Source organism: Dermacentor silvarum, chromosome 1 (assembly GCF_013339745.2).
Source record: "Dermacentor silvarum isolate Dsil-2018 chromosome 1, BIME_Dsil_1.4, whole genome shotgun sequence".
Taxonomy (NCBI): Eukaryota; Metazoa; Arthropoda; class Arachnida; order Ixodida; family Ixodidae; genus Dermacentor; species Dermacentor silvarum.
The window spans coordinates 53,985,051-53,999,558 of record NC_051154.1 but is presented as its reverse complement, the minus strand read 5'-3'; the positions used below and the strand labels follow the sequence as shown (position 1 = coordinate 53,999,558).

At 46.9% G+C, this 14,508-nt stretch overlaps 1 protein-coding gene across 1 annotated transcript in view; it reads right to left on the bottom strand.

Annotated features, from left to right (window-relative positions):
• Positions 1 to 14,508, bottom strand: part of LOC119439078 (probable E3 ubiquitin-protein ligase HECTD2) — a 99,880-nt gene that overhangs the window by 6,233 nt on the left and 79,139 nt on the right. Inside the window, exons 12-19 of the mRNA XM_037704824.2 lie at positions 10,061 to 10,193; positions 9,876 to 9,964; positions 9,586 to 9,747; positions 8,842 to 8,916; positions 8,673 to 8,760; positions 6,534 to 6,640; positions 6,312 to 6,427; positions 5,490 to 5,633 (exon numbers count right to left, since the gene is read on the bottom strand). Coding sequence (XP_037560752.1) covers positions 5,490 to 5,633; positions 6,312 to 6,427; positions 6,534 to 6,640; positions 8,673 to 8,760; positions 8,842 to 8,916; positions 9,586 to 9,747; positions 9,876 to 9,964; positions 10,061 to 10,193 — 914 coding nt within the window. The remainder of the gene's footprint in view (positions 1 to 5,489; positions 5,634 to 6,311; positions 6,428 to 6,533; positions 6,641 to 8,672; positions 8,761 to 8,841; positions 8,917 to 9,585; positions 9,748 to 9,875; positions 9,965 to 10,060; positions 10,194 to 14,508) is intronic.

Genomic DNA, 14,508 nt, shown 5'->3' with positions numbered 1-14,508 from the left:
GTGTAATACGCTTATAATCAGTCTCTAAGCTTCTAGCAACTCTCGCTATTATAATTTTAGCCAATTTATTGTGGATTTATTTTGGAGGTATCAGTGTGTAATCTGTCGAAAACTGCCTTTTTTCGGATCCCCGTGTAATTTTGCTGTCACATTTAGGCTCCCTACTGGCAATTATCAGATTGTCATTCGGAACGTAAACTTCACCTGAGTTGAAAATAACCAGATAGTAAAGCGTTTGCAGCAATGAGTTGACGATGATGATGTTTTGGCCAACCCTTTGTATCGGGTGGACGTGGCAACCACGCCCAAGCCGGGATGACGCTCCACTGTCTACCTATTAGAGGAAAGCTAGCATAGGTAGGGAAAAGGAAGGAGGAGAACACCAAAAGGAAAAGAAAAAAAGGAAAACGCGCTACACTGATGAGCAGTCATTGGTGCCCATCCGAAAGCACCGCTCGCCAGCTCTCGAGGGGTATCTTCGTCTCCGCGACTGCGGCTCTGTCCACACCGCATGCACCGACTTCTCCACTAGTCTGTTCGAAGCCAAGAGCAGCCTCCAGGGATACATCCTGCACGACAGATGGCCCAATGCCCTCACCACATGTTCAAAGGTTTCGTCGTGATTTCCGCACGCCCGACACTGCGCATCATGCACATCACTGCTTATGCTTTGAAGGCGCACAAATGTACGGAGCGCACCAGCTCTTGCTTCTGAGAGCAGCCTACTCCCGCGGGAATTGTCATAGAGGTGCACCATACCAATAGTGTTCTTATGACATTGGTACACAGCGAACGTCGACTTCGCCGTCATATCACGCATCCAACGTGTTTTTCCTTCGGCCTGCACTCGTTCCCGTGCCTGTTTTGCCCAATCTGCCGGTGAGTTTGCGCTGATAGGGGAGCGAAACAGGCCGTATTTACTCTCGATGCGGTATAAGTGCCTCACCAACGGCGTGCGCATGCCCATGTTGCAGACAAGTAATCAAATACACGCCGCGCCCACCGTTCTCGAGGCATGTAGACCAGGCGGCCACGGTAAGCGATTTTGCTGACTGCCTGCCGGGCCTCAAGGCTCGACCAGCCTAGGTCGCCCTCTTTAGCCTCGTTGGTCACCACACCATGACAGCCGAGAGCTATCCGACCAACCTCTCGCTGGCGCCACTCCAGCCACTCCCGCGTGGGCGCCGAGAGGCAGAGCACAGCATTGGCGAACTTCAGCGCCGGCACATGGACGATCTTCCATAGGTCGCGAACCATCACAAACCGGTTGCATCCCCACAGACATCGACGACGAAGGATGCACTGCGCCCGAAGTGCCTTCTGGCGGAGGATGTCCTCTTGGTGGCCACAGAGCTCTGGTCCGATAGATATTTGTACTCTCAGGTATCTGTATGCCGAGCACACCATCAGGGCCTCGTCTCCTAGCCTTACATAGCCCTCATCCATGCAAGGGGGACTAGTGCACCTTTTTTGCAGTTAAAGAGGAGCTCAAGGCGAGTTATCTCCACCTGACAGATGTTGATGAGCGCCTGTAGGTCTTGGGGGCACTCTGCCACCAACACAAGGTCGTCAGCAAAGGCGAGACCACTGCACCTCTCGTCCACACCCACCGTACTAAACTTTAGTTGAAAACCAAGACTACTACTAAGGAGATTGCGCTCCAGGTTGGCCACATACATGATATATAGCAGTGGGGATAGAGGGCATCCCTGTCGTAGTCCCCTCGTAACCTTGATAGGCGCGGATTGTACACCCCCAAAATGAGCAATGGCAGTGTTGTTTATGTACAGGCGCTGCACTATAGATAGTAATGCAGCCAGGATTTCCATTGCAGACAAGCAGTCAAAAAGTGCAGCGTGTGGTACATTGTCATATGCCTTTTCTACATCTAGAAAGCAGCACAGGAGGGAGCGCTGTTCTCTCTTGGCAATCGCCACGCACTCTTTAAGCACGAATTGTCCTCCAGTCGTCGACTTGGACGGAAACCATTCTGCATTTCCGCAAGCAGGTGTTTCACCTCTGCCCACCTGCTTATCCACTCTGTTAAGATTCCTGCAAAAAGTCTGTAGAGAACGCTGGTGAACATTAGTGGGTGATAATCTTCGCTGATTTCCATTCGGCTTCCTATCTTCTGGAAGAAAGGAAGCCCAAAGACTGGCCAGAGACTGGCCGAGGTGCCAGTCTCTGGGGATTGGCGTACCTTCATTGATCCCGGTGAACAGTCCAGCAAGCTGTTCCTTCGTTGCCTTGCCGAAGCCTTTAAGTACTCCTGCTGGCAGGATGTCCAGTCCAGCTGCTGTGCGGGCACTGACACGTTTCAACTCACGATCGATTTCACCTCCGCTGACTTTCCACCGCACACTCAAATCCTCGCCTGGCTTCTCCCCTGGAAAGGTATCGCGTTCAGGCACATGGGATGGCTCTCCTCCAACTGCGGCCTTGCTTCCCTCTTCTTGGCCATATAAGCGGTGCAGGTGGGAGGTGAGATGCTTTTCAAGCTCCGTAATTGGTTCCCCTGTGTCCGCATTTCGGAGTTGAACAGGGCATCTATCAGTCCAATCCAAGGACTGGACATATCGTCAGAACTACTGCGCTGCAGATTTACCCTCCGCTTTTTGAGAGCAATATAGGCGGACATTATATTCGGCTATCTTTGCCTGTATCAGCATTTGGAGCTTGTGTTTGAGGTCAAGCTAGTCGGCCTAGGCATCTTTGTCTTCCGTCTTGACAAGGGATCGGTGTTGGCGGTTCGCCTCCCGGCGGGCTTGCCATGCAGTTTTCACTGCTGCATCCCACCAAGGTTTGCGCACTGTACGTGTACCGCACTTCTCCCACACCATATGTCCTCGTATAACTGAGTGCAAGGCTGTCACATAGTCACCGTAGGTCACAGCCCCACTTCTCAACGCACTCGTCTCGAACTCATCCGCGACATACGGAACGGCTCGGCTGGGCAAGTACTTGCTCCGTTTCATTGGACATCGGGCGTGAGACACCCAACTACCCGAGTAGCTGAACTCAAGTAGCAGCCGATTGTGGTCGCTGCCCAGGCTGTATAAACCCTTCTCGTCAATCTCCATCTGCCTAAGCAGGTTGTTAAGGCCTGTTGACACCAGGGCATAATCGGTGGAAGTGGAGCTGCCACCGGCGCACCAAGTTACCTGGCCACAACAGTGTGGTTCCAGGTTCGCCACAGCTAGCTCCATCTCTTCGTTCATTTGAAGCAACAGGTGTCCGTTTCCATCTGTGAACCCGTCAAGTTCCTTTATATGTCCATTAAAGTCACCCAAAATTATGATCTGTCTGTCTGCCGCCAACATTATTGCGTCCTTGAGGATGTACTCCAGCTGAGTATGAGTTGCTTGCTGCCGAAGACACATACACCACACACACACATACAGCGGTAAGCATGCCCAGAACCTCCCCCAGGGCCCACAAATGATCCACACCGTCATCATCTACACTTGCTTGGTTGCTTGGGCGAAGTGGTGACCTGGTGCCCTCTCTTGGAGGAGGCAACAACAGCCACGACCGTAGCCGCCGTACCACTCATCGCCGTTTTGGTAAGCTCGCGCTATCTGTCGGTAATCGCGCTAAACAGACGCTTGTTCTGCGGATAAGCGGCATTATTTGAATACTTTCAGTAGCCTTACTGGCATATGCTCCTAAAGCTTCTGAATTTCGGCGAGTTATATGGCTCCGGCTTTCAGAAACCTCTCTTTCTTGATGCACGACTCTCTGTCGTGCTATCAGTTCTCGTTTCTTTCTGTGCCTTGGCAGTTAATAGCACAGTGGATTTCCATTATCAGTCAGCCCAGAGCATACAAAATTTCTTTTGTAACAATTTTAAGATCTACATTTTCCGACCGTTCCTTGAATGGCGTGTAAGGGGTTTAGCAGGCGCTGTACACGTCATACTGTAATTCAGAATCCTCTCTATGCGTCATCTTTGAATTAACAAGCTCTGCTATACTTTGAGCAGCGACAGGGACATCAAACCATGAACAATGCATATATTTCTATAAAGAGTCGCATTTGCGACGGATAACTCTGAGAGGTCTACATGACGTTCACTGCTCCACAACATATCTCTATTAGAGGTCATCATCATCATCATCATCAGCCTATATTTATGTCCACTGCAGGACGAAGGCCTCTCCCTGCGGCCTATGGATAACCAATGAGCTCTCCTGGACGAAGCACATAGATACTGTTATTGCAAATTCCTTGCGTAAACTGTTTTTCTTGAGGCGCTCACTAAAATCATCTACGTCTAGTGTTCGTTTATTGGCGTACAATTCCTACACTCGTCCGTTGTTGGAATATGCCGTGATTATTTGGGACCCATTCACTTTAATAACCAATATTAAAAAACTGGAACGTGTACAGCATAAGATAGTTAGGTTTGTTTTCAATTCATACGGCCGTGCGTCTGTTGGTGAGCTCTTAAAACGCAGTGGATTACCCCCGGTGACTGTGCGCAACCGTATCTGCCGATTAAAGTTCTTTCAACTTGTAAACGGCCATTAAAACGTTCACACTTCCAAATTCTTTACTTACTCATCAGGTTATAACACGAGACGAAGGCACGCTAAAGCGTTGCGATACGGTTGCGCACAGTCAGTAACCCCATTGAACGCACAGAATAAATGTTTCAAATATTCTTTTTTTTCCTAGGACAATAACAGACTGGAATAATCTTAATTCTGAAATTGTTACCCAGAATTCCTTATCAAAGTTTGAAAAATGCTTGCAAATGTTATGAAGTTGTGTGCGTTATTTGCTTGTATATTTGCTTGTGTGTTTTTATTCTACAGCAATGTTTGAAAAATGCCTGCATATTTGATTAATTTTGTATGTGTTTACATGCTTGCATATTTCTACGTATACCCACCCTGCTATGATCTGATTTCAAATCGCAGTATCATTAAATAAATAAATAAATAAATAAATAAATAAATAAATAAATAAATAAATAAATAAATAAATAAATAAATAAATAAATAAATAAATAAAAATGTGGAATAAAAAAGCACTCACTACCTAGCTCGATAGTAACAGTGAGATGTAAAATGACAGTGACGTCGGATAGCAAAGATAAGGAGAGGGGGAGGGGGTTGAATAGCCACCGCCCTTGATTAAATTGCTGTAATTGTACTGCAGTATGCCACAAGTGAGATGTAGACAGCATATGCTGCGAGTATTGCTCCTATAAACACCTTGGCTTCGCACTGCGACGGAGGGATCGTTGTTTCACCCATTCCTTCTGACGCCTCTGAATACGAGTGCTGCAATTCAGTTGCTTATTATTATTTGTATTTGGTTTGGAGACATATATGCAAGTGAAATAGAGAAAAAGAAACCAAGGAACAGGCTAGGAACTGCAACCAGAAGGGGCACAACACCTGCATACTCTTGAAGGAGGAGGGGACAGTTGCTTAGAGGATGTGCTCCCCCCCCCCCCCCCCCCCTTAAAGTAAGGCACTTACATCTCCGTGTTGGTGTTTTGAGCCGAAATCTTGAACGCCATCTCTCCCATGCCACCGACGGGTACTCGGTCGCTGCCCGTAGCAAAGCGAAGGAACTGCTTTTGTACGTCAGAGTTGAACGATTTCAGTATGTCCCAGAAGTCCCTAAACAGAACAAGGAGCCAAGGAAGTCACTATAGAGCTGCAGTATATGAGGTACGACGACCGAACACCGTAGGTCTTAAAATCGTATCTTGCACCGCGTTTTTTTTTTTCGTTTTTTTTTTTCTTTTAGCAGCTTGGCTAACGTTAGTTGGGGCACCCTTTATACATAAAAGTGTGCCCCAACTAACGTCAGCCAAGCTGCTAAAGATAGCACATGGACTTGAGCATTTTTGTGAACTGACGCCGGTGTTGTACATAGTGTACAACAGCTAGTATTGCATACGTCCTGGTCGCATCGTGTCGTCGTCGTGCCTATATCTATAACAAAAAATGCGCTCGATTTTTGTTGACGCAATTTTTTCCTAAGCACAAAGCAGAATAACTGGAGCAGGGTTGCCCCAGCCCGAAGCCCCATGGAGAAAGATTTCCTTCTTGCGTCTGCTGCCTTCACCATGAAGCCGTGTTTTCAAACCAAATTTTAATCTACCCCTTTTTTTTATAAATCCAACTTAAGCAGGCGCTGCACAATTCTCGGAATATTTGCAGTTCCATGCTGAAGCGCAACAAGAGCACATTCATCGCAACTGCATTTCGCAAAGAAAAAAAAAAGTGACGAAGAAAGTTTCCCGACCTTGCCTCGTATTTTCGCATTCATGCACGCGGAAATGATGCAGTTACCTGATAATTGGTTCATCTTCCTCAAAACTGTCATACACAGTGACTTTTCGTAGTTCATCCAGATCTAATTTCGGACAGCCACAGACGAGCATTTCAACTTCTTCGGGACGAAGCATCTGCCGTTCGTAAGTAAAGAAACAAAAACATGGCGCGCTGTTGTATCCGTCATGTAGTTAAACATTGTTAGCCGGCTTTGGTTTGAAAGGTTATCAAGTTACGTACGATGAGGGCGTTGGAAGCGCAAACGCTGTGAAATCCAAGGTAGAAGGCTTTGAATGGCTGAGCGATCGCCTTATTCAGGACTAGATCCACGTACAGCTCCACGTACTCTGCCGAAGAGAAAAAGTAGCAGGTGCGCCCAGAAGTAGGATTAAGGGCCTTTATGCGAAATAGACAAAGTTCGTAGCCTGTGCAATGAAGACGGCGAAGGTGGGTCACATGCAGCATGCCTCTGAGATTGCTCGCGCCCTCTCATTATCGACTAGGACTGGAATGCCACTCTTAGAGACCATACCACGCATGACCTCTCTTCGTTGCCTGTCATGGGGCGGCACGAACGACAGAATTTGCCCGGCGGGCGCAATAGCTGATGGAAAGTGGTCATGCTTCCGCGGCGCTCTTAGATCGAGTTTGACGAAGTAGTCTAGCAATGGGGTCCGAACGACGTTGCTGCTTAGCCTGATGTTGGGCACCTTTTTCTGGAGGATGTCGCTTATCTCTTTCACAGCAGCATACCTTCTTCGCTTGCCCACAACTCGGTAACTCGCACCCAGCACCTTGATTTCCCCCAAACGTCACTTCCGTAGCCGCCGAGCACTGAATCTGAATTGAAGACCCCGGAAACCTTTGCATTCAATGCGGCCGTTGACGACGAAGCAAGTTTGTTTCGCGGTGCAGGTTCAGCTGGTAACCATTTTAAACTTCGTTATCTATCCTAATTAATCATTGATGACGAAGAAAGCATGTTTCTTGGTGTGGATCGATGGCCAGACATTACTTCGTCATCCACGGTGGCGCCACATCCATTGATGAATAAGCAAATTTTGTTCCCACTATGGTGCCGTTACCCGTATAGTGCTTCGTCATCTATCCTGGTCACGCATTGATGAAGAAGCAAAATTGGTTCTCATAGTAAAATCAAAGGCCAGACAATGCTTCATCATCCATGCCGACCATCTGTTGATTACTAAGGCAATTCTAGGTTTTATTGGTAGTGCTGGCCAATAAGCTGGCGATCGATGCTTCAGAAATGACCCAGCACTTATGCTTGTTTTAGGTTGGACAAAGGCTGCAATCGATTGGGCGTGTAGATTTCCTACCTTTAATGTTTTCCTCTGATTTTTCTGGGGGAACAATTGAAATGAGTGTCATGAAGCGAAAATTTAATTATTGCCTCAGATTTCTTTCAATTGCCGAAAATTAGAATAATGATTAAGTTGAAGTACCAAGTTTACGATCCCGTAATTTAACAATAGAAACATATCGTGATTGCACAAACTGTATTTAAAGTGCCTAAAATTGATAAATGTGACATAACATATTAGAGTCAAGTGAAATTTGCACAGTGCGTACGCTAGTATTGCGAAAGTGCAACTTACAAATCAGTGGTGTATTTCAGAGGGGTGTATGGCAAATCGATTTTTTCCCGCTTTAGATATCCTAGCTGACCGAATTCACACTATTGTGACACCTGCTGGTATTCTAATGTAAAAATGTAAACTTGATAAATCTTTTTTTTACTTTGTTTTCGAATTCTCGAATTTTTTTTAAAGGTGATTGTATACATATCGAATATCCTTCCGTAAACTTTTACGTTCTTTTTTACACACAGCAAGAGAGAGAGAGAGAGAGAGAGAGAGAAAAGTCATAAGGGAAAGGCAGGGCAACAATATAAAAAGTGATTTAGCGAACACAAAGCAAAACAATTTCTCCGTTTCTATATGTACGATTTGCAGAAGTAAAGTTCACTCTAACATGGACAAGACAGCTTTGACGTTCATCCCTTGCACTGAGGATAAAGCAATTGAGATCACAATGTAGATTGTCTCCTGACAGCATACAGCATAATACATGCATGTGCTTGTAAAGCCATCTATTAATGACATCTTCAGTCAGCTGATTTGCTTTATAATCTGCAATTACTCGCAGATGTGAATTATTGATACCAATAACATCGCTTCGCATTAACCCTAAGACGAAGTCCCCTCCAAGTAGTCAAGGCAAGTGTAGGTTACGGGGGGGATCAGCTGGAGATGTTAGAAATGCTCGCTTCCTGCTGCTCCATTTAGAAATCAATGTACGTACGTCACGCTCTCCGTGCTCTTTCTCAATTTAGAGTTTTGTCCGCAAGTTTACTCTTACCTTTTCTATTTTCACTTGTAACTGGAATGTCTTCGCCACCGTATTTCAGGGTGTGAGTTTTCACTTCTCCGAACTCTTCTACAGAAACCTGTGAGGGACAAACAATGGCACGTTGTTACGGCGATTGGAAAAGGGTACAAATATATGACTATTCGTGTGTTTCTATCACCTGAAAATTCATGCAAAAATCCTCCTCAACGTTTCCCTCGTACGCCAGCAGTTCATTTAACCCAACAGCGACGTCCTGGAAGAAACAGAAATACCAATGCCGATGATTACTTTTTCCGTTGCAATGTCATGAAAAAAAAAAAAAGAAAGTGCAATGACTATCGGTACCAAAAGGTTACGATGTGCAATAACCTAGAAAAAATCGGAATTTCCGCTCAATATGGGTACATAGGCATTATAGAGCGGCAGTACTCAGAGTTGAATTCTGGGCTTCATGCAAAGTTCCCTGGAATTCCCATATTTGCGTGGATCCCGCTGCATGTACCTTTTTTTTTTTTTTTTTGCCAACAACAATACGTCGCATGCAGGGTACCCCATGCAGTTGAGAGTACAACTCCAAAAACGTATGTGCACCGTTTCAGGATGAAATTAAGACGGTATATTTCGAAAAAAAGTATACATTTGGAAGTGTTGGTAATCTGTGATTTCAGTAGACCAGCACACATCCAAAAGAACGAAGACAAACGAGCTAGGTGGCAAGTGGGAAGCGTAGGTATACCGTAAAAAGAAAACACAATTTCAACGTTTCATCCGGGGGCCGGCTATTCTCAAAAGCGGTGTTCGAGAACACAGCACTTAAATGGCGCTCTTAATACATTTTTTCTTCACCTGTGTGAAGCATAATGTATGTTTAAGTATACGTGCAGTTATTCTGTACGGAAATGTTAGACAGCTACAGCAGTACCGGCATCACTTCGGCGAGGTCCTCCGTCGTGAACTTGCAGATCCCTACGTAGGCATTCTCAATATTGTGTGGAACAACTGGAGGGTTGAGCAGCTTCTTGTAGCACGCCGTCGGGAAATGGAGATCCAGAATGATGGAGTTGTAGACGGCGAGTCCCATTAAGTGTGCAATGTAAGGAATATGCTACATTCGCTCTACGTATACACAAAGTTTAACTGCCTTAGCTGCTAGCCAGCAAAATAGGAGCACAATTCATGTGCCTGACTGACACGGCACGCAGTGAAGGATATAACGCCTATAAGGTTGTATTCTCGTAGATTGCCTAGCTGTGTTGTGCTGAACCAGTAGCATCTTGCTTTGTTGTGATATACGAACATGCCTGCAGATGTTGGGAAAAAAATCAATATATTACACAAACGTTGAAAGCACGTGTGCGCTCTGCATGCATATATAAACTGCATATCAAAACACCTACCATAGTCGGGGCTGAAAATTTGCCTTATGAGCAAGAGAAACCACTCCTTTGTGAGGCCCCCCATATCCAGCCCTGGTTCACCAACAAAAGTAACCTTAAGCTTTTTCTTTAAGTCGCTTTGCTTTCTTGCAATCTGTAGGAAAGAAAGCAGAAATTATTTGCCTCTGTCTTTTATCTATCTATTTATTTCACACAATGATAGTGATTTGGACGAGGTCGCTCAGCGAATTCATGGCCTACAAGCAGCGCAGAGAAGTCACAAACTGCACGAACAATGGAACAGACATAGAAACAGCACTCATCGCGTATCGAGCGCTCATCACACCAGATCGCGTCTTTCGAAGCACAGATCAATCCACGCGAGAAATTGTCGAGGCAGCGGAAATAGCGCGGTTGGGCGATATGTGCTCAAGCAAGCCACCAGTGCACCTGACAGACAAGGAGCTGCCACTTTATTCGAGATCATCAGAGACGATAGATAGTTGTGGATTAGATGTGCCTCATCTATTTTGCATGGGCTGATGCTTACTTTGCTTTTGCTTGGTCCTTGGTCAGTGTCACAAAAGAGCGCGTAATCCAAGGCGCGCCGAGTGTCGCGCAAGCCAGCGAAAGAACACGCCGGCCCCGCGGCAACTTCAACAGAGGGGGAGAGCGCATACGCCTCAAGCAACAACGCTAACAACGGCGCCGAAACATCTGGAAGAGACTCGACGAAGCGACGTTAACCGGAGAAAGAGAGAGAGAGAGCACACGCGTGCGCCGAGACACCTTCTCACCTGGCGAGTCGACAGACATTACTACCGCGTGAGCATACACCAACACGATGAGTCATCACCCCCCCCCCCCCTCGAAAATGCCCCGACAGCGCCGGTCGAAGGTACGAGAAAAGAGTAGAAGCTTCCCAAGCTTTGGCCATGCTACGAGATCACGACACCGATAAGAATGTTCGAGAACGCCTGTGGAAGCTATATAACCGCCGTGCGAGAATCGTTTAGTGGAATTCAGGAATTCCGGAGTTCAGAGAGTTCAGTCCGCACCGGTGAAGTGATGTAACGTGAAGACCGAGCGTCTGCGGAAGAAGGGGATTCCCCGGCAAGCTAGTCGACGGGTTCATCGAGCGTCTGCATTTCCGGAAGAAGTTCTTCGAGATTTGCCCCCAAGTTACGCCGAGATCATCTGACTTCAAGACCAACCCTGGTGAATACGATTGGACACTTAGTGTTCCTTTTTTATTTTGTGTTTTACGTGTTGGACTCTTAGTGCTTGTCCTTATTATTGCGATAGCAATTATATGGACACTCCAAAGCAGATTTCTGCCGTCGGCGTCGCCGTCGCCGTGAGGTTCCGTATGACGTCAATGGAGATGAAATCGTCGCCGCGCGCCGAACGCTGTATGTGCGAGTGAAAGCGCGCGTGGGACGCGCCCTTTCACGGGGAGTGAACGCACGGCGGAGAACAAACGAGCGTTCTGCGCCGTGCTCCCTTATGGGCTGCAGAAGTAGGCGTCTCTTTCCTACTCTACAATCACCATATATGTAGAACAAACGCGCCTTCTTCCGACGCGCGAAAGGCCATTGGGGGGGGGGGGGGGGGGGAGAGGGAGGGAAGGGAGGCGACGTTGAGCTGCGGTACCAAGTGCCTATTTATATCAGAGGCTCCGGCAACAGTCACCAACGCCGCACGCATTTTGTGCGAACGCGGGCAAAACGCCGACGGCGTCGACAATAGTTCTGCGTGTTGCCGGTGCTGCTGCATGTCCAAGTTTATACAGCTGATAAAGCTACTATCATTACTGCGTATAGCCCTCTACAAATTTGTTATCGCAATTGATGCTTCACCTTTAAGGTGAAACGTGACAACTTTTTTTTTTCTTGTGGTTGTTAATACCCATCTGATTTGTATTGTGTTGTGTCTAGCCTAAGTGTGCAAGTGTGTGTGTAACTGCCTTGTGTGAAGAATATAATTTTGTTGTGTTTCGACAACTCTGGGCTCTGACTCGGTCTTTGGACAGCAACCGGCATTCGCTGGCGCACCAGAGGGACCACTCTTAATTGTCCTTGCTTTCGTGGGATTATTTTCGGAAGCTGATAAGTCGGCTTTGGAATTTAGTCCGGCGTCTGCGCCTCGTCCACCGGGGTCTGTGTCAATATTTCTGGCGTCCGCGACAGGACCCTTTCTGGTGCAAATTGTGTGTCCATAGTAGGGAGGAAGAGCCGAGGGTCGTTTACATTGCTATTGTAAACGATTTTGAGTGTTGCACCACGTTTTGCTAACTTGTGTGCAGAGAGCAGTTCGATAGTTGAAATCTAGGCAGATATTATTTGCACGCGGCTAGATTTTTGAAGGGCATTATGGATCTCGAGAAAATGTTGCCCTTGGTGAGAAGATGGGTCTTTCCGGAGCGGAACTACGGGAGTGGGTTAGCCAGAAGGAAAAAGAAGCTCTAGAAAGAGAGAGAGAAAGGCTAGCGGCCGAAAGGGCCAAAGAGGAAAGAGAAGCCAAGGAGCGAGAAAGAGAGGCGATGGAGCGAAAAGAAGAAAGAGAAGCAAAGGAGCGACAGATCAGAGAAGAAAGGGAAGCTGAAATAGCTGAGAGAGAAAGACAGAGACAGCATGAGTTAGAACTCGAACGACTTCGATTGCAGCAGCGTACAGACGCTCCCGCCCAGGCAAGAGTCGATAGCACTGAAAGGGAAGAAACTAGCTTCCGTCTGAACCCCAGCAAACTGCTTGTGGCATTTGATGAAAGAAAAGATGATCTGGATGCTTACTTGCACAGATTTGAGACAGTTGCTAAAAGCCAGAATTGGAAAGAGGATCAATGGGCCACTGCGTTAAGTACGTGTTTGAGTGGCGAAGCACTTAGTGTGTACGGTAGGCTGACGCCAACCGATGCCTCTAATTATGGAAGGGTGAAAGCTGCTTTATTGAAGAGATTTAGGTTCACCGGAGAAGGCTTCCGAGATAAGTTCAAGACTGGAAAGCCCGCCGATGGCGAGACTGCGACGCAATTTACCGCGCAGCTCAGCCACTATTTTGATAGGTGGACCGAAGTTTCAGAGACTGCACAGGAGTACGGTGCGCTTAGAGAGCTGATCAAGGAGCAATTCCTCATCAGTTGTCACCCGAGCCTGTCACTGTATCTGAAAGAAAGGAAAGCTAAATCGCTTCAAGATATGTTGGAATCGGCAGACCAATTTTTGGAAGCACAAGGAGGCACCAATCTCTCCAAGATCAAAAAAGGGGAACCAGGGGACGCCAAGAAACCGACATCCGATGAAAGGAGAAACCCCCAGAAGCCTGTTCCGAGGTGTTATCTCTGTAACCGACTGGGCCACCATGCTAGCAATTGTCGGACCAATTTTTCGCGCCCCAACGAGGTCAAATGTTTTAAATGTGGGCGAACGGGGCACAAAGCCGATTCATGTCGCAACGGAGTGAAGGAAACTCCCCAAGCATCCTGTGTGTATGCCCCGCCAAAACATCCAGAAGAAGACATAAACGACGGCTTTGTAGAACTTCGAGACAGAAAAAGAATTCCGGTCGTTAATGCGGTGATGACACAACGCCCAGAATTTCCCGATAAGGGAATGCCTGTCCTTGCCGGAAAAATGGCAGGAAAACAAATTACGGTGTTACGAGATACCGGCACCAGCACAGTGATCGTACGGAGGGACTTGGTCAAAGACAATGAGCTCACGGGCGAGACCAGTTTAGTTTACATGATCGATGGTACGACTAGGAAGCTTGCTGAAGCCAAGATTGAGGTCGAGACCCCCTACTACAGTGGGAGTATCACTGCTCTTTGTATGGACAGCCCACTGTATGACCTAATTCTAGGGAACATCGAGGGAGTTCGCGGCCCAGACGATCCGAAACCTTTGGAAGAAGAGTCGAAGATCGAACCCTCGACAATCGAAGAAACTCGCGGAAAAACATCAACTGCTGACGAGAACAACGCGGCAGCTGTCACCCGAGCTCAAGCGAAGGCCCAGGCAAGACCTTTCCAGCCCCTTTCCAGAGCCAATTACGAAAATAAACCGACCGGGACCCATAACCACGCGAAACACTACTACCGAAAGACCAAGGACAGGAAGTTCAAATTTAAGAACCATTGACCATTAGTGTGTGGTGCAAAGTGTTGTGATGAGTGTGCTGTAAATTTGTTTATTTATTCATGCATCATGAACATCGCGCTCTTTGTTTGCTATGTAAACTACTCTACCATAGTTTTGTATAATTGTACATGCTCTATTTCATAGTTTTGTATACTTGTTGCACATGTTACATTTCAAATGATTGTCTTGTTACGCGAGATATGTGTTTTGTATAGTACATGTGTAATTGTTACGCGAGATATGTGTTATTGTGTAGTTCGAGTGTACCTGTGCGAATTGTGTGTGTATTCGATGTATCGTGAGTTATGTACGATTTGTGGTGGACTGATTT